The 24,114-nt window shown below is 42.4% G+C and overlaps 3 protein-coding genes across 4 annotated transcripts; 2 read left to right on the top strand and 1 right to left on the bottom strand.

Annotated features, from left to right (window-relative positions):
- Positions 1–197: 197 nt before the first annotated feature.
- Positions 198–9,803, top strand: SQOR (sulfide quinone oxidoreductase). 2 transcript variants are annotated; one of them, XM_005483376.4, is made up of 10 exons: positions 205–1,360; positions 2,599–2,844; positions 3,175–3,345; positions 3,822–3,875; positions 5,426–5,620; positions 6,496–6,705; positions 7,175–7,358; positions 8,171–8,238; positions 9,072–9,250; positions 9,453–9,803. In XM_005483376.4, exons 2-10 carry the CDS (start codon positions 2,617–2,619, stop codon positions 9,508–9,510), a joined length of 1,347 nt encoding a protein of 448 aa, XP_005483433.1. In that variant the 5' UTR covers positions 205–1,360; positions 2,599–2,616; the 3' UTR covers positions 9,511–9,803. The 2 variants fall into 2 exon arrangements, with proteins under 2 accessions (XP_026647058.1, XP_005483433.1); XM_026791257.2 differs by lacking the exon at positions 5,426–5,620 and having other exon boundaries at positions 198–1,360.
- Positions 9,804–10,169: 366 nt separating this feature from the next.
- LOC102069048 (nicotinamide riboside kinase 2) lies at positions 10,170–13,148 on the bottom strand. The gene is made up of 8 exons (XM_005483375.4): positions 12,852–13,148; positions 12,615–12,705; positions 12,190–12,235; positions 11,866–12,052; positions 11,557–11,628; positions 10,761–10,867; positions 10,471–10,562; positions 10,170–10,363 (listed from the first exon to the last, which is right to left on the bottom strand). The coding sequence occupies exons 1-8, from the start codon at positions 12,875–12,877 to the stop codon at positions 10,358–10,360; spliced, it is 627 nt and encodes a 208-aa protein (XP_005483432.1). The 5' UTR covers positions 12,878–13,148; the 3' UTR covers positions 10,170–10,357.
- Positions 13,149–14,274: 1,126 nt separating this feature from the next.
- Positions 14,275–21,341, top strand: LOC102069402 (CDC42 small effector protein 2-B). The gene is made up of 4 exons (XM_074549297.1): positions 14,275–16,133; positions 17,524–17,731; positions 18,157–18,258; positions 18,790–21,341. The coding sequence occupies exons 2-4, from the start codon at positions 17,678–17,680 to the stop codon at positions 18,862–18,864; spliced, it is 231 nt and encodes a 76-aa protein (XP_074405398.1). The 5' UTR covers positions 14,275–16,133; positions 17,524–17,677; the 3' UTR covers positions 18,865–21,341.
- The last annotated feature ends 2,773 nt before the right edge of the window (positions 21,342–24,114 follow it).

Genomic DNA, 24,114 nt, shown 5'->3' with positions numbered 1-24,114 from the left:
TTATGGAGTAGATAAATGTGGTAGTCCAGGGTTAGGGTTAGGCAGTGTGTGCCCAGCCCTCACAGCAGCTCCCACCCTCTCATCCTGCCTGGACTTTGGAAAGGTTGAGGAAGTGCTTGCTCCCTACGGCTGCTGGAGGCCTCTGTGCTGCAGGTGAGGAGTTCCATCATGTTTGCTTTGTGAGTTTCTGAATTATGGAATTCATCTGAGTAATTTTTTAAATTTAAACTGCAGGCTATATCTGTAAGCAGTCTATGGGGAAATATGCATGGGAGCTTAAAGAAAATACTGCAGTGTTTAAAGGCAGTCTTAAAAATACATATTTAAAAAAAACAGGCCAACAATTTTCTCATGAAAGAGATGAGCATCAACCTCTTAGAACAAAAAATGTGCAAAAAAGGCTGCACTGTGATTATACAAAGGCAGCTGGAAACAGGAAGTTGAGAAACTCATAAAAATTATAAAATGGGCAGTTTGGGTGTTTTAAAGGATAGAACTATAAACCCTGGGGCTTTTTTCTCTTTAGAGAAGTCTCTGTATTAACAAAAGGTCTGATCTCTATGACATCCTTTAAAAAGTACTGATTTGTGTCTTCTTTCAGTACATTTTCTGTCCAGTGAAACCCAGGAACTCTGGGTGTTAGCAGCTTTGAAAAGAGAGCCTTTGCCTATCACTGGGGGATGCACTCCATCAGAGCTCATTTATTATTAATTATTGATCTGATCTGAAGTGTTTTGGTGTTATTTTACTAAGCTTAATAATTTTGCTGGTTTTCTATGTCTATGGAAAAGGGCTCCTAGATTATAGTTTAGGGCTGGCGCTCTCAGGTAAGAGAAAGAGATATTGAAGTATCATTGCTCCCTCCATGAAAGTTCAGCTATTACAGTGTCCGTGTTCCCCCCATGGCCGGTACTGTATTAGCGGTGATTCTGCTGTCGGTAACGGCGGTGTGAGTGACCCGTCCCGTGCCGTGCCGTGTGTTCAGGTGGGACTGCGCTGCTGCCTGGGACGGAGGCCAATGCCGAATGCACGGCTGGGTTACCGGGGATTGGCAGGGGGCCAGGTTAGGACTGGAGTTTCAAAACTTTGGGAAGCACGGGCTTGGAGCTGCGGGTGCCACCGGTACCTGCCCCGAGCGGAACGCCCGGCTCGGCCGCTCGCGGGGGTTCCGCGACCACCACCGGCTGCGCCACCCGGCCCGGCCCGGCCCGGCCCTGCCCTTCCCGGCCGGACCGCGGCCTTTGCCCGCGGCTGGGCAGCACCCGGAGCCCTGAGCTCCGCCCCGCCGCTCCCGGCACCGGCGCCGATCGCACCCGGCCGACGGCGCGGTCCGTACCCGCCCTGCTCGGCGCAAGGAGCGGTGAGTGCGGAGCGGGGAGCGGGCCCGGGGGTCCGGGCTGCCGTGCCGGACCGCGGGTGGCGGCTTGGGCCGAGGCGGGAGGCGGCGGGGGCCGTGCCGGTGGGCAGCCTGCGGGGAGCCTGCGGGCCGCAGCGGCCTCGCCCAGCGGGGAGCGGGTCGTGCCCCGGCCCCGGGGTCAGCGCCCGGCTCCCCTGCCGGGCCGGGTGCCCCCGCCTCGGGGCCGCTGTGACCGCGGCTGAGGGGCTCGCAGGAGCTGCCCTCCGAGCTCGCACACGTGCATGAGTGGAGTGCTTCCACTGCTGATCTGGGCTGTCTGCTAAAGAACAGTTGCAATGATCTGTACTTCTTGTCAGTAGGACTTCTCTAACTTTATTTGTTCCAACTTCCTTCAATAAACTGGTCCGATAAAGTGGGCAGTCTGAGAAGCTTAGCATACGGTAGGTGCCCTGGAGAGGAAGAAATTGCAGTTGTGCTGAGCAAGAACTCTGCAGGAACCGCCGTGCTTGGGTGACGTGTTTGTTTAGGCTCTAGTTGAGATACTGAGGTACTGAGCAGTCCTGCTCAGGCTTAACTATGATTTCTTTAAAGTGCATTTTCTTCATTATTAAAAAGACTTATTCTAAAAACATACAAATAGCCTTAGAGTGAAAGGGAAAAGAGATCTATAAATGGAAGTGCACGTTTTTAAATAGCTGCCTGCGCAGATGATAAACAGCCTTCTTAAGTTAAACTAACTTCCCGTGGATTTGGGTGTTTTGTTCTGAATGGGGAGGGGATGAAAAGAAAATGTTTGCATCATGTTTTGCATCTGCAAAACAAAATTATTAACATTTGTTTTACAGTGGATGCCTCTGAGATTTTTCCCTCTCTGTCCTAAATTGTAACTGTAAGGATTAATAACAGGGCATATATTATAAAGAATTCATGATATACAGACATGAGGGATGTCAAGATGGCACATAAAGGTGAAGAATGGGTTGCTGAACTACATCTAGTGTAGTGGAGAATTTTTGAAGCTGACATTGGCAGATTTTCTTGAAAATGATTTAGGTTTCAGGTGTAATTTTGAAATTCCAGTCTGTAAGTAACATAAATGAGTAAATAAATGAAAAAGCTGTAATTCTTGCCTGATGACTTGAAGAATTTATTATTATAATTTTTGCCTTGAAAACTAAACCAGGCATTTAAATAAATTCTGTCTCCTGTAATTGTTACTGGTGCCTTTCCTTATCTCCTAGCTTCCCACTTAATGAAAGATGTCAGCAGTTGGAGCAGTGTTCTCCTGCTCCTGTCTCCGTTCTGGTTTGTGGCTGCTGAAACCAGGAATGCAGCAGATGAGCTCCTTACACACAGCAGCCAGGTGTGCTGTCAGGGATTATTATGAAGTTCTTGTGTTGGGTGGAGGCGCTGGTGGCATCTCCATGAGTGCTCGCATGAAGAGGAGAGTGGGGGCAGAAAATGTGGCTGTTGTTGAGCCAAGTAAGGTGAGTGTCCCTCTGCTCTGAAGCACTGTAAAGAATAAGCATTTCATATGTGACCAGATGGGTCTGATTCTCATCCCTCTCCAGCCCTACAAGTTTTTAACTCTGGAAAGTAAGCCAACTAACCATCTTTCAAAAGATTACATATTACACTTTCTTTTTTGTGAGATTTGTGCATCCCTGCAGCTTTGTAATGGAAAAATCTTGGTTGTTTATACAGCTTCTTTTGTTAAGAATAGTACAATGTTTAGAGCACATTGCTCCCATTTGGAGTGATGTGCCTTTAAGTCCCTTTAAACAGTTTTGAAATGTCCATTTGAACTTTTGTTTCAGACTCATTACTATCAGCCCCTGTGGACCCTGGTTGGTGGTGGTGCAAAGCAGCTGGCAGCTTCTGCACGTCCCACGGAAAGTCTAATTCCTTCAGGTGTTGAGTGGATCAAATCTCGAGTTACAGCATTTAATCCAGATAAGAACTATGTCTGCCTGGAGAATGACATCAAGGTAATAATGAAAAAAAAAGTTTTTTATGTTATGTCATGAGTTCTGTCCCTTTCCTGCAGATCCCCTTAGAGCTGCCTATTGAGCAAGGCCTCCAGCATCTAGGAGGCTGGCAAATTCCAATTAGTCTTATATACTTGGTCCTAAAATCTTTTTCTAATAAAAACTGTGGTAGATAACTAGGTTATAATAACATCAACTTAAAATACTATTATCATAAGCCTTTGCCCTGTTTATGGTGAACTGAAGAGAGAGAATATTTTTGCTCCAGATACCTGGGTCTGTGTATAACAGAGGCTGTGTGGGTAACTCATAATGCAGTTAGCATTTTAACTAGAATTTTTAGAGCCTAATTTATGCTACTGATGCTCCCTCTATCTCCTTCCTTGTGACTCTGTTGCTGTCAGGTAACTGAAATTTACTTTGATGTAATGCTTTGGTTTCTTTGTCTAAAATTCTTTTTATTCCTTACACAACAGGTATCTTACAAGTATCTGATAATTGCTCTTGGAATCAGTCTGCATTATGAAAAGGTATTTGTTTTACAGAATCATATATTTACTAGTTTTAATAGCATCATGTATATTCATAAAGTAAATGGCTTTTCAGAACTGTTTATACTGCAAGGTATTGAACACTATGAATTAAAAAGCTAGAAGACAGACTAATAACTTTACTCCGTTCAAAGATCCCTGTGTAATAACCCAAATTACCCTTGGGAAAGCCTTTTATGACAACTTTGTTGCATCTCTGTAGCAATATCAGCAGATGGGGCAGTAAGCTAAATCCAGAGCTTTAAGGCAGCTGTAATAATGAGATAATAAGGTGTGCTGACTGGAATCTGAGGCATCTCTGATGTACACAGAATGAGGAAAACAGAGCAGTCAGTAGAATCTGACCTGCAGAATTAATTTGAGCTACCCTCACCTTTCTTAAAGGATGCACTTCAGAAGGAGCCAGCTGAGTTACCAGGCTTGTGTTTAAATAGGCCCTGGGGCCCTTCCCTTTGAAACGTTTCCTGTACACTGCACACAGTGACACTCTGAGGAAAGTGTTGGTGCAAGAATGACCACAGTGATATGTAGGAGGAGGAAAACACAAAGGCAAGATGTCTGAGCAATTTGACTCTTGTGGTTTTACCCTGACCTGAATATGATGTAGTACCTGACAATATATTTAAGCATGTTTGAAAAGCTTTCAAGATATATGTCAAGCAAGAGCTGGTCTCAGTTAGCTACAGTCACAAATAAGCTCTGGTGATTAGGTCAGTGGAATGAGGAGTTGCAGCATGTTCAGTGACCCTCCTCTCAGTCTTCATATCCATTGCTTCAGTACAAGCTGATAAAAATAAATTCAGTGTTCCATAGTAGAAGCCATGTAACACAGTTAATCACACTCTAATGCAAACTCATAGTAACTTTAAAACAAAAGTAGACTCTTGAAAAAGGGGGATGGTTTCTCTTCACCAGCAGTGTATTCTGGTGCAGTCTAGAAAGCCCCACACACATGACAGTGCATGTAACATGACTCCAAATTCTCACAGAATTTCTGCAATCCATTATATTGAAATGGATACCACTTCCTTTCTCACAATCACATGCTCAGGTCACAGTAGGAGTATTAGGAAAATAATTACTGGATGGAGATTGGTTAAAACAAGATGATCCTAGGCAAATACAGGTATCTGCAACTGACTACAGAAAAGTTTTATTCACCTTATACATTTTCATAAGGCTTTTTTTAACATTATTTTTATTTGTGATGATGGGGCAGTGACTTTATATATTCTTTCTCTGAATTTCAGTCAACAAAAACTTGGGACTGGGTCTGCACTGAAGACTTAGGCTCAGATGTTGCAGACCAATTTCACTAAATGTACATCTACAAAATCATATACTAAATTCTAAAGGAAATAACTGTTTTATTGCTAGGCCTCTTTTTAAAAATACCAAGTAGCAAGTAAGTATGGACTTTCCTATTGACAGAAACTTATGTAGTTATTTCTCAGTCTGTATTTAATACTTGTCAATGATGACAAAACTTTTGCCATCTGTACTTGAAACCTTGATTTCTCTTTTCCTAGATCAAAGGCTTGCCTGAAGGTTTTAAACACCCTAAAATAGGTTCCAATTATTCAGTCCAGACAGTAGAGAAAACATGGAGAGCTTTACAAGATTTTAACGAAGGAAATGCTATCTTCACTTTTCCAAATACTCCAGTGAAGTGTGCAGGGGCTCCTCAGAAGATTATGTATTTAGCAGATGCATACTTGAGAAAAGTAAGTCTTTTACCCTCTCTGCCAGTGCTTTTCCTCACAGTTGGAAGGAAGGCTTGTTCTAAGGGTTTCATATTATCTTTAAAACAAATATAAAAGACGTGAGAGTGCTGTGACTCAGGATTATTGAAGCGACTGAGTTGGTTTTTCATTTTTAATGTGTAAGGAATGCAGGTACATGGATTGTACATAAATATTTAGCATATATTTAATACCAGAGAAACTTGTAGAATTCAGAAATTCAATTCAGAATTTCATGCTGAAATAATGGCTTCCCCTGCATCTGGTGAGTAGCAGATACAACTGTTCTCAGCCTAATTTATTACTATAAATGGTGCACCAAAAGAATACTGGCTGGAATTACATCATTCTTGTTACTTTAATTACTTCATACCTGTTGCCATTTGTCTACTAGTCTGAAAAATGGCTATGCTTGCTCCTTGGGGTGCATTGTCTCAGCATCAGGAGGAGTCTTAGCCAGGCTGTTAAAGCGAGCTTAGTGGAAGCAAAAGACAACTTCAGCTTCATATGTGTTTAAGTTTCATGAGCTCCCTGGCTGGGTGAGTACCTGAATTATGCACAGGAGTGAAGATTTTTGAAAGCTTTTTAACACTAAACTGCTTCAAGAATTTAACCTGCATACAGCAGTTCCTCAGTGCTTTACAGCCACCTCTTCTCACGAGTTGTTTGTGTGAGATATCTTCAGTACCTCATGCTGAAAGAGTCTACCTTCTAACATGCTGTGAAATATTAAACATTCATTAATAATTGAACTGCATGAATAGTTCTATCAGCTCTTTAGTAGTGCAGCGCAGTTCTTTTGTCTCTTCTTGTCACAGTTTCTTAATAGAAAAGGCTAATTGGATCTCCTCCTGCAGACAGGAAAACGTTCCAAAGCAAACATCATATTCAACACCTCACTTGGTGTGATTTTTGGTGTTAAGAAATATGCTGATGCATTGCTTGAAATAATAAAGGACAAGAACATTGTTGTTAACTACAAGCGCAACCTCATCGAAGTTCGAGCAGACAAGCAAGAAGCTGTGTTTGAAAAGCTGGACATACCTGGAGAGACTGAAATTTTTCAGGTCAGGAGCTTTCAGACCCTTCATTTGGTTCTATTTCTTTTCCTTGTGTACTGCAAAGTAACTTTTACATTGTTAGAACACAGACTGCCTCATTGTGCATTGCTGTTCCCCCTGAGAGTACTATCTCTAACTTTAGCAGAATATTAAAAATTTTGAAACCAAGGCGGAGAGAAGAAAAAATGTCTCATAAATAACGCCTGGAGTCCTGTATGCCACGGGAATGTCTCAGGTGTGTATGGAGGAAGGCAAATTGCTTCCAAATGGAGTTGCTTGATAAGGTTCATGTTAAGTAAAGGACACACTTGAAATTTGAGGGCAGATTTTCATTCTATATACTTGTGTTTAAAAAACCAAAACAAACACAAACCCAAGAAACCCTCTCTCCACACTCTGTTTATTGCCTTATACCAACAGGTATAACAGGTAGTTTGTTCTGATGAACTAACCATTGTCTTTTCTTTCTGTTCAGTATGAAATGCTTCATGTCACACCCCCAATGGGGCCACCTGCTGTACTCATCGACAGTCCTGTCTCTGATGCAAGTGGCTGGGTGGATGTGGATAAGGAGACTCTACAACACAAAAAATATCCTAATGTCTTTGGTATTGGAGACTGCACCAACCTTCCAACATCAAAAACTGCTGCAGCTGTAGGTAAAGTGGCATGTGTATGTTTGTGTGTGTAAGTGACCAGAGCGGAGTCAGTAAGCTTTTTGTTTAGTTTGCTATTCCTGAGGTCATGACTTCAATTTTGAGCTTTCCAAAAGACCAGAGGCTCCTGGGCCAACTAGCCACCTACAGATCATGTTGATGCCACTAACCCAACAATTCTGTTGTTCCAGATGCCTCACAGATTAACTAATTCTACTTTTTGTGTACATAGAATGTCACATAATGAATGACGTGTTCTTGTATTACATCATCATTCAGTAATGAACCATTCTGCTTTATCTTAGCTGCTCATGCATGTGCCACCTAACTGATAAGTCACTATCAAAAAGTCACATGTTCTGGCCTTGTAGCCACAGGTTCCACAAGTGTATGGTCTCACAACTGATAAAATGTAAATAAGAGTAGAAAAAACCCCAGGCTATACAGTATGTTGTTGATGTAATGAAAGGGTGGGGTACTTAACTTCAGTAAATGGGTCTACAGTTACAGCACTCAAAATGAAACACAACTTTAGTGTGCCAGAATGTCAGTGTTTGATAAGACTGAGCAAGTATAATTTATCATAGCAGAATGGGCATAGGCTAAAAATATCAGCTCAAGTTTCATTGAGCTTTAACATGTTCAAAATAGTGAAGCTAAAGCATTAGTCCTTTTTTTTTTTATCTGGGACAGTAAATTTACATGTAATTTCAATTGCAGCTGAATTGTCCAACAAAATGCCTGGATAATACTGTTTGCTTTAGTAATGACAATTGTTGGCTGAAATAGTACATTTCTATTTCTTTCTTATTTAGCTGCACAGTCTGGAGTCCTTGATAAAACCATTTCTCTGGTAATGAAGAACAAGTTGCCAGTTAAAAAGGTACTTACAGTTCTTGTCTTAGGGAGAAATTCTCTTGAATGTTTTCTCCCTTATGCAGGAAGTCTTGCAAGCAGCTGAGTGTGTGAACCAGAAGGCAGGGAAGGCTTTGCCTCTGCAGTTGTGCTAAATGGTTACTTGCTGCATGTCAGAGTAGTAATGGAATTGCACAGTACATCGTACTGCCATTGAAAGTATTACCTCCGTGAAGCCCTGACTTCTGAGTTGAGAGAAGGTTAGAGGCTGATTAGTCAGGGTTTTCATCAGTGCAAGTGATTTACTTACACTGTTGAGGTAATACCTGCTCCAGAAAAACTCTTGCAAACTTGTTTCTCCTGCGTAGGATATGATCTTCTAAGGAGGTAAACTGAAGCTTCTGTACGACAGCAGTTAAGCCTAAATTATGTTCAAATTTGTCCTTGAGCCTTTACTTTTTTTTTACACATGGCTTCCTTGGGGGCACAAACCTGAATATCCTGCAATTCTCTGGAAATTCTCACTGCAGTTCCCGTTGCCTTGTTGAAGCAAACACCAGCTCTCACCCAGATCTGCTGGTCACCAGTTCCACTGGTTACACTGACCAGCCATTAATGACATTATGCCCTGTTTTGTTCTAGGTTACGTCTAATTTAAGCAATGTTAAGCAGATCTACATTTGAAAGAGTGGCTTAATATTACGGGTAATAAACCAGAACAGGCTTAGCAGCTTTCCAGTTTTGCTGATATTTACACTGGAAATGCTGAAACCTCCTAGAAAGTTATTTTGGAATGTGAATGTTAACCATGGCCTTTAGGCTTTGGTCAGAATAATGAGCAGTGGGTATATTTCATTGCAGTATGATGGATACACATCCTGCCCACTAGTGACAGCCTACAACAAGGTGATTCTGGCAGAGTTTGACTACAATGGTCAGCCTTTGGAGACCTTTCCCATTGACCAGAGTAAGGAGAGAAGAACCATGTACCACATGAAAGCTGATATGATGCCTCTGCTCTATTGGAATGCACTACTTAAGTAAGTATTGAAAAAAACCCAATCAGGTATAGACACCTGTCCTGGTTTAGTTCCTTGCTGGAATACAAGCAAAGCACATCCTCAGTTGTGATCAGAGCAACACTCTAATGCTCATCTCTTCACAGTACAGTATCTTATAAGAAACAAACCTTTCCCCAGGCCCTACTTTGATAGTATGTGAAAGAACTTTCTCTGTTTCCAGGGGATACTGGGGAGGACCAGCTCCTGTCAGGAAGATGATGCATCTGAGCTTGAAGTAACTGCTGCTTCTCAGCATTGGTCAAAACCTTCCAAAGAAGTGGACTGGTTTCACATGGGATCAGTATATATCTTCCCTCTTGGAATACCTGGCAGACATTTTTTTTAAATCAAGCTTTGGTCAATAATTTACTTTTCCTCCTACTATGGATTAAAGCCTTTTTAGTGCTCTTTCCATGCTCTTTTATGTCAACTGAGGCCTTAAACTACTTCTGTATTTGCACAGGAATCTGACCTTGCCTTACCTTATAGATTACTACAGGAATTGCTACAACAATAAATACTTTCAAAGCTATTCTGTATGCAAAATTTTCTTCCTGAACCTAAACTGATTTGTCTGCATCCAAAATCACTGCATGCAATGGATTTAGCAATGTTATTAGTTATTCAATGCTAGTAAAATGGCCTGAAAGCATCCAGTTCTCTTATTTTTGAAGAACATAAATTCTAATCTCTAAGCATACCTGCTGTCTAATTCTTAGAGGAATGCATGCTGAGTTTTGAAAGCAAAGAAGTCAAAGCAGCGTGTGTATATAGATACACACACTCTCCTAGGATAGCTGAACCACTTCACATCAGTTCCACTATAATGTTTTAACCTGTGACACTAAGAACATCATGAAAAGAGTCACCTGAGAAGGCATACTAGACTGAAGCACAATTTAGGATCACAGACAAGGGGGAAGTGCTTTTTAATTGTGGCCATACAGAACTCCGTTTTCAAGGGAAAGGTTGAACAAAGTTGAATTTGGGAGTTGAGTCTTCACAGAAGCTGGAACTTTAGAGGCAGTCAGGTAGACAGCGTGGAGCAAACAGGAATTATCTTCACTCACAAGAATCAGCAGCAGCTTATTTCTAAACAGAAAAATAGATGTGAACATATTTTGAGTTGCAGCTTTATACTTTCCAAAACAGGTTTTAAAAAGTTTGCCTTTGATTTGCAACATAACCTGGACATATACCTGGGTGTTAAGCAGTTCCTCAATCTTATTCTGGATCTGTCCATACACATCATTAAACAGCTCCTCCTTGGATTTTGTCCCATTCAAATGCACTTAAAGAAAGTAAAATAAGAGAACTATAACAATGTCTCTGTAAGCTTGCCAGATCCTCACTTAAAAAGCATGCACCCAGCTGGTATCAGAGAAATATACTCCCTCCACCTGCCTCAATTCCTCTCATGCATCTAACCAGTAGTATTGCACAGGTTCAAAAAGAATCTCATAAAGTGCTTTTGTCTTTAAAGACTTACCCACATCAACTCCAAGTTCTTCCATTATCTTCCTGTGCTTGATGTACATAGGCCAAACGTGGCCATCAAACAATCCAGGTGGATCCGGTACAGTGTAATTCCTTGAACTGTAAGGAATTGTAACAATTAAGGCATTGTTACTCACAAGTACTCCAGTAACAATTCAGGGAAATGACAGATGCTTCATTGGGCTTCTCTACACATTAGCCTAAGCCCACTGACTCCAGTTTGGTTTCTGAGCTTATCAGAAGTTTGTAGTTAGCAAGAGCTGCAAGCATCAACTTCCGCAAATAAACTGAAATTTGATGTGCAGGGCCAAAGTGATTAAAATGCAAAAAGAGTTCCCAAGACAGACTGATCTAAATATTGATCCATAAACTCTTAAAAGCTTTAGCAGAATTTTGGGTAAATTAGCTGTCTTATTCCTCTTGAAATATAATTCAAGTTTTCATTTGCAGTAAGAACAGTGTGTGTGCAACAACCCAGCCAAATGTAAAACCTCAGACAGTTTGAGACCTGGGAACTGTGTAACTGGAAAACCAGCATAGGAAAAAGCCTAGTGAAAGGTGTGTGCAGAAACTGAGTGTTACATACACGATACACCAGCTTGGTGTGAAGTCAGAGGAAGCGACAGTATTCTAACTCAGCAGCTATATTTGCCTCTATCCCATCTCATCTAAAAGCTTCAGAGAAACAAAGTCTTGAATGGCTAATACTAAAGTCTAAATTTTAAACTCTTTGAAAAAATTACTTGAATGAGTTAGATGTTATTGGGCTAGAAATCAGGCAAACTTACCTTCTCCTCCTTTTACACTCTTCATATGGAATGGAAAGAAAGTACCGATGGTGGAACACATCAATCAGTGGCCTGAAAGAGACACCTACTTGATTACACCTCAACTAATTAGTAGCAAGACCCAGAAAAGTAAAACTTTATCTATTTCCTGTACTTAGAGCCATCTTTAGACTTTTGACTCCTAAACTGGGCAGTAGTCAATGCCAGCTACTAACTCTTGGTTTAGAAATGTCTTTTCATTCCCTTGGAGGTTTGCCCATTAGATAAAATAATGTAAAAGTTAAAATGTATGAAGGCACAATTGATTACCTGTAGGTGTAAAGTAGGAAGCCTTCAACAATAAGAATGTGGATTGTTTCATCTCCTCCTTCCTTATCTTCCAAGATCTGGGCATCCAGTGTGTTATTGATCCCATGAGAACGTTCAAACTTGACTGGGTTTTTTATCCAAGCATTTATGGTACTCATCATAGCTTCCATATCTAATGCACTAATCACTAAGACAAAATAGACAACTCTCATTAAGCAGCAATTAAATATCATCTAGTGATAGTCAGTACAACACAGTGCACATAAAGAATCAATATACTCTAAGATTTTGAGTTATGCTTTGAAAACACTAACAAAGGCTTACCATCATACTGTTTAAACCCATCTTCAACTTCGATCTCATCTTGGGGCTGAAACAGAAACAAGAAGAAAAAAAAAAACAAACCTGCTTGGTCAGGTCAACTACTGAGAAGCTCAATACCCGTTTCAAAGCAAAACTCAAGATCCAAGCCCTGAAGCTTTCAAGAGGAGTCTTAACCCTCCACCAGGTTCCTTTGCATGCAGATAAAAGGAGCGGTACGATAAAGCCGCGCGCTGCTCTATCTTCCCACGGACACGAGCGCGGAAGCCGTGGGGTCCCGCTCAGCGCTGCCTTATCCGGCCCCGCCGGGAGCGCAGAGCCGCGGGCAGGGCGGCGCAGGGCGGGCAGCGCGCCAGCAGCGCGGGCGGAAGCTCAGGGGGTCACCCCGCGCCCTGCCGCGGCCTGCAGGGGCCGGCGGGCCCGCTCACCTTGAAGAAGTCATCCTGGTGCACCACGCTGCAGTTGGGCAGGGCCCGCATCAGCCGGCGGGTCAGCGTGGTCTTGCCGCCGTTGGTGACCCTGCGGCGAGAGTGCGGCCGTCGGGAAGCGCCACGTGCGGCCGGTCCACCCCCCACCCCCACTGCGGCACCGGGAGGGGCCGGGACGAGAGACCCGCGCCCGTCCCGCGGCCCGAGCCGCCGTCCCCGCCCGGTCCCGGCTCTCACCCGCCGATGCCGATGATGATGTTCATGGCGCGTCCGGCGGCCGCCCGGCCCGACTCCTACTGCCTGTTTCTGAGGGGCGGGGGGGGACCCGGTGTCTCCGGTACCGGCCGTCTAGGTGCCTGAGCCGGGACCCGGGCAGAGGGAAGGAAGGGGCCGGAGAAAGAGGAGAAGGTGGAGAGGGGAGAAGCCAAACGTCAACTGCTGGGCAGCGCCATGGTCGCTCAGAGCAGCAGCAGGGCCGGTCCGCGCCGCGCCGCGCGCTCCGCAAAGGGGGGCGGTGCCCGCGCGCGCGCGCCTTGCCCTCGCGCTCCGCCGCGCCCGTTGGGCGGCCGCCTTCGCCGCGCAGCCAATAGGAAGCGGCGTGACGCGAACGGCTGGCGGCCATTGGCTGGGGCGCGCTCACTCACGTCCGGCCGTGTTAAAGCGCGACCGATCGGGGGCGCTCGACGGCCTCGTGCCGGGGAAGGGCGGAGGCGGGACCGGTGCTGGCGTGGCGCCCCCTGCTGGCTCCGGACCGCGCGCTCCCCTCCTGTGAGGGCGGAGTTGCGGCAATACTGGGTGCTCGGGCCGCTGGTGGCTCGGCCGGGCCCCGCTCCGGACACCGGCCCGGTTCTACAGTGAGGAGCGGGGCCGCGCTGGGGCCGAGAGCGGCCGTGGCTCCCCGTGAGGGCGCGCGGGGCTCCTGAGGGAGCGGCGGGGCGGGAAGGCCGCGAGCGCGGGGGGCGCCCCCTGCCGCTGTCCCGGGCAGCCCCGCCAGCATCGCTGGGTCAAGGTCACGGCGCGTCCTCGGGCCGGGCCGGGGCCTCGGGAGGCCCGGGGAACACCGACTGCGACATCCACACCGAGGGATTCTGCCCTGCAGCCCTCTCTAAATGGGAGCTGTTCCTGCTTTTCCTGCTGTCCTCATAGGCTTTTCCTTGGCCGTCGTGTTTGCTCCTCTGCTGTGCCTGAGGAACTCTGCCTTTTCTTGTTAAGGCTTTTTTTCCTTCTGAAAGAAGGGAAATTTATGATCATAGCTTTTTTTTTAGTAACAGTGAATTTCATAATTTAGAAGCCACTTAATCCGTTCAACATGTTTACATTATTGGCGGTCGATGTGTTGCCAACCATTTGCTTGTTTTTCGTTATTTTTACTGGTGTTTCTGGTAAAACTGCAAGCAAACCTTAGTTGATTTCTCTTGCAGTTGTTTTAACTTCCAAACAGAACACATACTTTGGTCTCTTGGCTTTTCTTCTTATTTTAAGGACAACAGACACTTAGTTGAAAATAATTTTTTATTTTCAATATTAAGGTAATTTAGCTCATTTTCACTTTTAAACAGAGGGACTGCCTTTGTGGTTTGGGGGGTTTTATGTGTGAGGACGTTTTTTGGTGTTTCTTTATTTTTGGTTGGTTGGTTTGGTTTTGAAAAATTATTTTTTAAATCTATGTCTACTTAGCTTTGGAAAGAAGGATGTCCTCAGAAAGTACACCCCGATTTCTTAGGTTAAAAATCCTACACAGGTAGGATTCTTAAAATCCTACGCAGGTAAAACCTTATTATCAGCTTTCTGCAAAGCTCCAGGAAGGTAGACCAATATATAAATTAATGATACATAGTGGCATTATAATTATATAGTTTGAGGAGTGCATCCCTGTAATCTGTATTTTACATACCCTGGTAAAATCAGAATGCTATTTACAGGCAGCTAAGTTCACTCTACAGCAGCTTTTAGCTGTTTTGGCCCCAAGGTTCTTCCAAATTCTTAATAATTGTTTTGTACTCTTCACCTTTTTACCAAGCAAGATGCACTCTCCAAACTTCGTGCTCAAAACTAATGCAAGTTTTTCTGTCTTTTGCCACACCTTGTCATTGAAATACGTAAACGTACAACAGTTTGAGGATTTTAACATGATGTTTATGTCAAGTGAGCAAAGGAGGGATAATGAACAAATTAGAAGCCTGGTGGTTTTTAGAAAGGCACTTAGGCTGAAATACACTGCTCCTTGCATGAACTCGGTACTGCCAGAGCTGGAATGAAAATGACAGCAAGTGGGCCCAGCAGTAAACCCAGTTTAACACTGATTTAGGGCAGGGGGGTGGCAGCCTGAGACAATATTCACTAACTGTACCCTCATTGTCCTGCACCAACAGCTCGAGGCAAGGATTTTTCATGATCTGACCTTGAGTCTAAAGGCCAGTTGGGAAGAATAAATATGTTTAGTGATATTATTTATCAACATTACAATGTGTCTCCCCTGTCTATGTAAAGAATCAGGTTTTGGTTCGATTCAGGTCAATATTTTGTGTTGATATTTTACAAGTAAAATACAGCAAGACTTTGAATACTTTTTAATCCACAGCAGTGGTGGAAGTTGATTGTTACACTCAGGGAGGTTTATCTCAGCATTCCCAAAGCTCTGGGGCACTTTAAGTGCTGGGCTCCGGCAGGGCTGTGCATCCTGCCAGCACATCCAGGGCCGTGTCTGCGCGTGCTAGCCATTCCCAGGCCCTTTGTCTCCTGTCCTGGATGATACTGCTGCCATGGTGAAAAACAGAGGGAAAGAACAACAGGATATTGTCCCATTCTGCTCTGTGTGCCAACTGTGACAAAATGTTGTTTTCTCCTTGCTTTGGGGATTCGTGTTGGCTTTTACTTGTCTTGGGTGAGCCTGAAAACATTCAGATGTTTTTAAAATTCTTCTGGTTAGTGTGGAAACCTTGAGTGTCTGGGAGCAAGGTGGTGTCCCATGCCCTGGCACAAACGTTCCTGTCCTGGGGGATGATTCTCTGAGTCATGCAGAGGAAAAGAAGCGTTCTGATGTAAAAGACAACAGGAAGGCGTTGAGCACGCCGTGTGCCAGCAGGACACCTGCAGAGCTGCCGCAGGGTGGAAGTGAGCCACAGGCTGCATGGGGAGTGCTGAGAAAACTGCACGGCTGCACAAATCTGACGCCAGAGCAGGGCTCTATTTTTGGTCTCCTCTCTGCGTTTCTGACACCTGTAGGGACGCGTGAAGTGCACGGGAGACTTGTGCAGCACCTCCCGGAGCGGAGGAGCCGCCGCAGGGCATGGGAGCGCAGCGGAGCGTTCTTGCTTAGCCAACAGGACTAATTATAACCCAGGAATATGAACTGTAAATGTGCTGAAGCTGCCAAGACGGGAGCTGGGAGTGTGCCAGCGCTTGAATGAGGACACACCATCCTGTCAGGACTCTCCGGGAGCGGCAGGCAGCGCCGAGGTACGCACGGAGCCCCACGCAAGGAGATGGACACGCACACGGGGGTACGGCAGGAGGACGGTAGGCGTTCAGCTGCTGCTTTGGGAAGGGCAGGGGTCCGTCAGTCACTCTGCTTTGCAAATAGGTGATCTCTGTGCACTGACACACTTAAGAAAAGCTTAGCTTTGATGTGGTCTCATTAACATGCAACAAACCCCAAAAATCCGCAGTTAATGTGAAGTGCTGGCAAAAGCTTTGACTTGTGCTTGTCTTTATGGTTGTGTGAACTGCTGTCCCTCCCGGTGGTGGGCATGAGGTGAAAAATGATAATTGAGGCAGATAATGAATTGGATTAAAACCACCTAGGACAAACTGGAATAATACATTCTGCAGAAATGTTTCATATAGACTACTTAAAACAAAGGGGCACACATTGCATGCTTTGAAAGATAAATCGCAGAAATTTTAAAAATCTGCTTGAAGTGAGACATGATGAAATGTTAGAAAACCACAAAAGTGAAAGAAATAGATGTGGTAATTACATAATTGTGAGACTACATAAGAAATGCCTATGAAGGAGGAAATGCCTCTGAAGCTTATGCTGGTTTGCTGTGAAAGCTTTAGTGGGGGTTCAGAAAGACTGAATTGATGAGATTATACTGTTTAACTTCTGTTAAGCTGTAAGCTTCAGAAAAACAACAAAAGTTTCTTTAAATGAACATGTTGTGATATTGTTTAATGATCTGGGGTATGAAAAATTTGATAGCAAAGGCTAGTCAATAACCCAAGGCTTCCTTTGAACAAAGATACATTAAAAAAAAAAAAAAAAAAAAAAAGAAGTCAGTAACTACTAAAAATTGGGCTGTCTCACGGTACTTAGAGTCAGTGAGTTTCCTGTTGTGTCTCCAGTTCAGCATTGCTGTGTTAATACTTTTATACATTCTGGGAAGCTCTAGGCTCTGATGCATGGTTTTCTTGCTGGTATGCAAGGCTCTTATTTTCTCTTTTAAGGCCTATTTGGAGTTATAGAAGGCTCTTTCCTTTGAGCGTTGTCCTATCTAAGTAGAGTAACCATATCATATGTAAGGCCTCAGTTTGTTAATGTAGCAGATCAATCTGTTCAAAGCTGATTTCTTACAGAACAGTAAAGTTTCATGACTTAAATTACTTATGAAAATAATCTGTAAGTAATGGTTAACTTTGTGTACAACCAGATCACAGACTGTTAAACAAGGCTTAATTCTAGTCTTGATTTTATCATATTTCTATAAACAACTTCCAGTACTCTCTGTAAATATGCAGGGTTCTTAACCCTGATTTCTGACGTGAACATAGTAATTTTAAATTGATGCTCCTCTTCTCTACAGGAATGTTTAAGAATGTAACAGGTTTGGTTTAGTCTTAGGAACTGCCTATTGCTCAATAACTTTGATATATTTCAATATAAATTTAAATATTAATCTCTTTGCAGGTGTACTTATCAGATGCATTCTGTGATCGCTACCAGTGACCCTGCACAAGCATTTCCTTTCTAAGCTCACTCTAGGAGCTGCACTTGTCCTTGTACTGCTCGAACTCCCAGAGAATTACACTCAACAAGACCTTTTTACCTACTGAGAAATATAATGACTGAGTTCCTGGTTTGTTTTAACTGGTGCAATGGTGAACAGCCCCCACCGGTAGGTAGATGCACAACTGCCATCCTTTATTGGATTTGAAATTTTGTCTTCCAGTTACGTGGGAAACACTTTCATTACTGTTGTTTTGATTAGTTTGGGCAAAGTAATGGAAAAGCTAAAACCAGTCCTGTTAAGCTATGTTTGAACTGTGTTCTCTGCCAGGAACTCAGACAGTGTGACTGTTTGCAGTTCTCAGGCCTTGACTTTCCAGCAGCAAAGAAAGCTTTTGCTAGAACTCAATTAGCAGGAATAAAAGTGACTTTCATAGTGTCCTACTGTGAACAGTCTGACACTTCAGCCTGCTTGCCATGAGGTGTCATTTGGGGTCAGTCCTGGCTATCTATTTTTATCTTGGCTACTTGTTTCTGGCTGAAAGCTGCTGATGTTTTCTGAATAGAGCCCTAAGATATTTTGTTTTCTCATAGAAGAGGCGCCGGAGACTGGACCGGAATATGATAGGAGAGCCCATGAACTTTGTGCACACGGCGCACGTCGGGGCCGGGGAGATGAGCAGTGACTATTCCTCAGTAAGTGTGCACCCCTGGGGGGAGAGGCACAGCTCTCCCCTCAGCAACCTGCAGAGCAGGTAGCTAATAAAATACTAGGTAATTATAACACAGAGAAAAAACTTGAGGGTTTTTATTTTTTTATTAAGAGTAGCATCAGAACAGAACTGTCTTTTGGTTTGTAAATATGAGATACTGTGGGAGATACTGAGGAAATGAGCGTTTCATTCTCAGTGTATCTTTACACACTATAAGAACCTTTTGGATGCAGATTCTATGGATGCACTTGATGCTAGAACCAAATCACCTTGAAGTCAAAGCTGTGGAGGGTGAGGGATGTAAGAATAAGTGGATTTTGTATAGCAAAATGGGTCCCAAAACTGCCTTAAAATAGTATTTAACAGTCCTGTCTTTAGTTATTATTTCTCCCTACTGTTGGGACTCAGCACTGCAAACATATGGCCCACCTGCCCTTTCAAATTGATGCCTTTAATAATTGCTCTGGCAACCAGAATTTATAAGATGTCTTCTAATAGGCTTTTTTTTTCCTAGGCTGTGTCAATTCAGGACCACATGAAGTCTAAAGGAGGCTACACAAATGGCACTTCTGCAACTGTTGAAATATAGAAAACTGAGAGAAGGCTGAAATGTGCTCTGTCTTATGAGGACCCCTTGGACTGTGCTTTCATATTCTCTAAAACCTTGTTGTCATGGAGTAGGGAGAGCACCTGAATTAAAAATAGGTCAGTAAAAGCTTTGGTGTTCTTTGCACAATATCATCTGAAGGAGTTATTGTAAATTATCCTTAAAATGGTCTTTCATGGTAGTGTTGTAGTAACAACTGTAATTTGTCACTGTGGATGCCTTCCTAGCTCTGTCCCAAAAGCTTCTCAAAGCTTTCATATCAGTTGGAGGTCAGTATGAATTGTCTGGGATTTTGGCATCTTTTTCTCCTCTCAGGAAATGCAGAGGATGTTTAATTGGAAGGTGTCGCATGATTTCACTTCTTACATGGGCTAAACTGAGTTGCTAAGTATGACCTTGTAGCTGTCAGATAACTTTGGATCTGTTTTTTTGATGCTTTACAACCTAATGCATAAATCTTTGGTATTTTTTAATGCCTTTTGATAGTGAATGAACTCTAATGTAGGATCGTTAGCTGAGTCTGCAAAACACAGTGAAACTTCTGCCTTGCCGAGATAACACTTTTGTATCTAAAAATGAAACTTTTGCAAACATTCTGACTCTCACATGAGACTGAGAGCAAGAGCTGTGTCCCTCAGTGCTGGGCTGCCTCCCATCCATGCACACACACTGCTGTGACTGGCAGCTGTTACTGCAACACAGCTAATTGTACCTGCCAGCTAACTTGCAGTGGTGCTACAGTGTGCTCACAGGGGTGTGTTAGTTGTGCTTGACTACCACTGAATTTTAAACTAAACACGTTTAAGATCCCTTTTTTTGTTACCTCTCTGTAGCAGTAACCACACAAGACTTCAAGGGGTATCTTGCTTGTCTTTCTGGCTCCTTAATTTCAAGATTGTCTGTTTTATATGAAATTAATCTTTTCGTGCATGTGGTGTAAGTGATACGGCCATGTGAAGGACGCACATTTAAAGAAACTTGTGAAAAGTTGCAGGAGAGTATTAAATGGGAACAGCATTTTGCAGAGTTCCAGCACTTCATAAATATTTAAATAAATATCCATAAATATTTAGACATACTCAAACTACAGTTTATTACTTAGTTCTTATTCATCTTTCTATTAAGTGACATGACAAAACTGCTGAAGCAGAACTGGGTTTTTCTCTTACCCAATCACTGACAATTGTTCCCCAGCTCAAAATTCTGTATGACTGCCATTGTAGAAACAGGAAATCTGCTTGCTCTCATGGGATTAATTAATTATAAGTGTTTAAATTGCTGCCATATCAGCACAAGTTATGCTGAAAGTCAGCAAACTCTGCCCTTGCTCTTGGCAGAACATCAGTTACAAACTTTTCTTCATTAAAAAAAAATATTATATATTATAGCAAATCTTTTAACTTGTATGATTCTGTTTATAGATGTGATACTTCTTAAATCTAGGCTGCTGGCTTTCCTGAATTGTTAGGCTGCCTTTTCTGAGTATACTTGGGAACTTAAAACATGAATGGTAGCTCTGTGTTTCTGAATAAGTTCAAAAAAACAGCTTTTCCCCTCCCCCTATTTTATCTTTTAGTTCCAAAAAGGAAGAGGGAGTATTGCTTTCTGTAACAGTCAACAGCTGATCATAGCATTCTGTAACCACATAAGAGAAATTTAATATCCATGTCTTGCTAGATCCTTATTCTTGAATTAGATTGCACACCAAATTTTAATATATTTTAAAATTAGCATCGTAAACTGTACATTTAGCTTTTGCAAATCTTTTACATTTCTGTCTTCTAACTTGAGATATATTCTAACAGCCTAGTTAAGATAAAGAGTTTAAAGAATCTAAATCCTGTATTGTGTTGAGGAAGCAGAAAGTGGCCAAGTTGTTTGAAAGAATAGACTCTAATTAATCTGCTATTACACAGAATTAATGCATTCAGTCATGTATACCTGCCCAGACAAAGTGGTGATAGGGCACTTGTCATGTAGAAAATGGGCTGTGTTTTGTTAACAGTGTAAGAAAAACATTGAACGGGAGTTAGGGTTTCTTGAAGACCCATTCAGCAGTTTTAAAATTAGTGCTAGAACTAGGAAAAAAGGCGTTGGTGAATATTTCAGTTCTTCTCTCTAACAGAAATGAACAGAAAATTTGTTATTAAACACTTAATTTAGAGAAAAATCCTAGTTTTGATCATGTAAACCAAGTAGCGCTATCTGGTGTGAAAATAACCTATTTTGATCATGCTATATAGTATTATAAAGGATCATAATAAAGTGCAACATTAATAAAAAGAAATGTTTTGCTATTACATTAAAAGTGTCATAACTTTAAAAAATCTAACAAACATGACACATGTCTTAGGGCTTAGGTATTTTTTTGTTCTATATTTAGAAACCTTATATACCTGTAATCTGTCATGTAACTCATTATGAGCCTATCTTAGTTATAATAAACATGTTGAACTGGGCACTGGCGCTCTTTTCCTATCGTGGAAAATGTTGATACTTTCTCTGCACTGAAGATCTGTTGGTTCAGTGGATGGATCAGCATGCCTTGAGTTTTTATTGCACAGAATGAAATTTCTCCACTAGAGAGCACAATTTTACATCAAGTCTTCTTGCAAGTTCTATGCAAGTTCTTACTCCGTTGTGGGGTTTGGTGGATTTTTGAGCTTGAATGAAATAAAATACAGAAATAATAACAATTGATCAAACTTTTTAATCTACGTTGTAGGCTGTGAAGACCTTACATCAAGACAATCAAGAAACACTGCAGCTCTGACATGATGCCATTTTATGGTTTCCTTTTTTTAGTCAGAAGTAAAATAACTTGCAAGCAGAGCAGGATCAACTGATTTTTATGTAGTCTGGCAGAATCTTAGCACTGTTTGCTTCCTTGGGAAAAAGAATTTGGGATGGGGAAGTATTTTCAAGTCTTGCTGTCTTATCCCTTGATGTTCCTGCTAGGCTTTACTGACTGTTCCATAATAGTGCAGGCACCTGTGGTCAGTATATAGAAAATGTATTTGTCTTTTTCACAGCCTAACATGTCTTTTTCATCTCCTACAGAGCAGCTTTATACAATTACAGGGTGTCAGTGCTATGCTCCAAGTTGTCTGTGATATGATAACTTGCAACCCACACACGTGGCACTATTCCTTTGTATGCTCTTGCCATATTGGACTACCTGGTGCTGTTATAGCTTCCACTCTGTAGAGACAAAACATGTTGAGAGATTAAAAAATGCTTCATCTAACTATGCCAGTAAGAATAAGCACAACTCAACAGTGTTAAAATCCATGTTCATGAAATTCATTATATGTTACTAAGTATAGTATCACTGGGAAAAGAAACTGCAATCTGTCAGTGAAAGGTGATTAAATGGCTGCTCCTGACCATGCTTGGATTTACTTTGCTGTCAGCACTGTGACACTGCCTTGAAAAGCCAGCAGCTGAAGATAAGAACAATCTTGTCTGCCTTTCATAATTGCTGTGGGACTACAGGAAGAAAACAGTGCTGCTTTACAGTGGTGCTAAGATATTCTGTGGTGAGTGGGTTCCTCTAAGGCTTCCAGATACTTTATGGTTAATGCTTGAAATTCAAAATTTTAGCTGCTTACCTATAAAGGTGGAGTCCTGAGTGCCTAAAGAGATGCTGTAAATGGTTGGTGCCTGGACTTCTGCAGATCAACTCTTCTTCCTGCATACACAGAGATTTGTCTGACACAGAAGGCCCAAGGTACTCAGACCAGTAATTCTCCTGTTAATATCTATGTGGTTACACTGTACACATAAAAGGTTTCTCATCCTGTACAGAACAGGTCCTCTTTAACAACTGCTCTGTTGGACAGTTGTTTCCTCAACAGAGCATTAAGCTGTGGAATTAAACCTTTCCTCACACACAGCTCTAAGCCAGTCTTTCTTTGCTATGGGAAAGCATAAAATCCCCTTGTTATTGCTTAACTCCTCCTACTGCAGGGAAGGTGTTGAAGAGCCAACAGGCTGATCAGGAAAAAATGAGGTATGGAAGTGAGGGAGATTTAGCCACAGAGGGGCAATGTGGTGCACATTAATGAGGAAGGAGCAGAAAATGCTCATGTTGACGTTTCTTATCTGCAATGCACAAGACAGCTTTGATATCAGTTGGAAAATACCCATAATATGTGCATAATTGGTATATGGAGGAAATTAGGCACTTAAATGCATGACTAAGCTGGGACTTTGAGACACAGATTGCCAATATAACTCTAATGAATGGCAGTATCCTCTTTCTGCAGTGGCTTACAAAGCTGTTTTCAGAAAGTGCAGAGCCACCCACAAAGGTAGCTCTGCTTTCAGCAGTTGCAGACTGATGTCACATTTATGTTTGAAAGACAAGAGGGATTCTTCTCTTTTTTCTGCTGTATGTGAGACTGTAGATGCTCTAAATGGCAAGCCTTGCTGCACCCACTGGAACAGTAGCCAAATAAAAACTAACATTAATACAAATTAGCAGTAGTAAAACGGTATCTGCCTTTGGTCCACTGCAGTTCCAAAACTTCAGGGAAATGATTGTATTTTGGATTTCTTTCCTTGTGAGTGAAATTATTAGTGTTTAGAAGTGTGTGTAAGTGGTGGAAAGCTGCAGAGGGAAGGAATTATTCATTATGCCCATGAAGAAGATTTCAATATTTGCGTAGTATTTCTAACTCATGCAGTCCCACTGGACTACAGAATACGTGTTTAGTGTAAAGATGTTTTTGCAGTGTCTTTAAACAAACATCAAGGTGGGGGACATCAAACCATACATACACTTTTGAGAGAGCAATTTCCTTTTTTTCAGAAGAAATTGTATTCCTTTCTCCTTGGCCCATTTTTATTCCCATCTGTAGACAGAGTCAAAATTGCTGTGTTTTCCTGGGGAACACAAGGAGAAGCATTAGTATGTGGTAGGGCAGGACATGCTGCCATGGAATCTGATGCTGGGAGCAGCTACGCACTTGTAATTCAAATTAAACACTTCTTCCATTCCCAAAATACAGTGCAATGTACATACCCATAGCCCATAGCTCATTACAGATCACAGAATGGACAGATTTATTGAAGTAAATCAGTATTCATTTGTCATCCAGATCTTGTTAGACTCAGAAGAAGAGATAGTAGTTGGCGTAAAGTGTCACGGTTACTCTGACAACAGCACCAGAATAGAAACACACAGATGGACAACGTACTAGCCTGTTTTTTAAATACCAGTTCTGCATA

This window comes from Zonotrichia albicollis, chromosome 11, assembly GCF_047830755.1.
Source record: "Zonotrichia albicollis isolate bZonAlb1 chromosome 11, bZonAlb1.hap1, whole genome shotgun sequence".
Classification (NCBI taxonomy): domain Eukaryota; kingdom Metazoa; phylum Chordata; class Aves; order Passeriformes; family Passerellidae; genus Zonotrichia; species Zonotrichia albicollis.
This window is presented reverse-complemented; position numbering and strand designations above follow the sequence as displayed.

Coding starts and splice junctions, on each gene's coding strand:
- LOC102069048 (XM_005483375.4), bottom strand. CDS start 12,877: ATGAACATCATCATCGGCATCGGCGG. Junction 12,053..12,189: donor TGGGTTTAAACAGTATGATG/GTAAGCCTTTGT, acceptor ATTTTGTCTTAG/TGATTAGTGCATTAGATATG. Junction 10,868..11,556: donor GAGTGTAAAAGGAGGAGAAG/GTAAGTTTGCCT, acceptor AATTCCTTACAG/TTCAAGGAATTACACTGTAC.
- LOC102069402 (XM_074549297.1), top strand. CDS start 17,678: ATGACTGAGTTCCTGGTTTGTTTTAACTGGTGCAATGGTGAACAGCCC. Junction 17,732..18,156: donor ATGGTGAACAGCCCCCACCG/GTAGGTAGATGC, acceptor GTTTTCTCATAG/AAGAGGCGCCGGAGACTGGA. Junction 18,259..18,789: donor TGAGCAGTGACTATTCCTCA/GTAAGTGTGCAC, acceptor TTTTTTTCCTAG/GCTGTGTCAATTCAGGACCA.
- SQOR (XM_005483376.4), top strand. CDS start 2,617: ATGTCAGCAGTTGGAGCAGTGTTCTCCTGCTCCTGTCTCCGTTCTGGT. Junction 5,621..6,495: donor CAGATGCATACTTGAGAAAA/GTAAGTCTTTTA, acceptor CTCCTCCTGCAG/ACAGGAAAACGTTCCAAAGC. Junction 7,359..8,170: donor AAAAACTGCTGCAGCTGTAG/GTAAAGTGGCAT, acceptor TTTCTTATTTAG/CTGCACAGTCTGGAGTCCTT.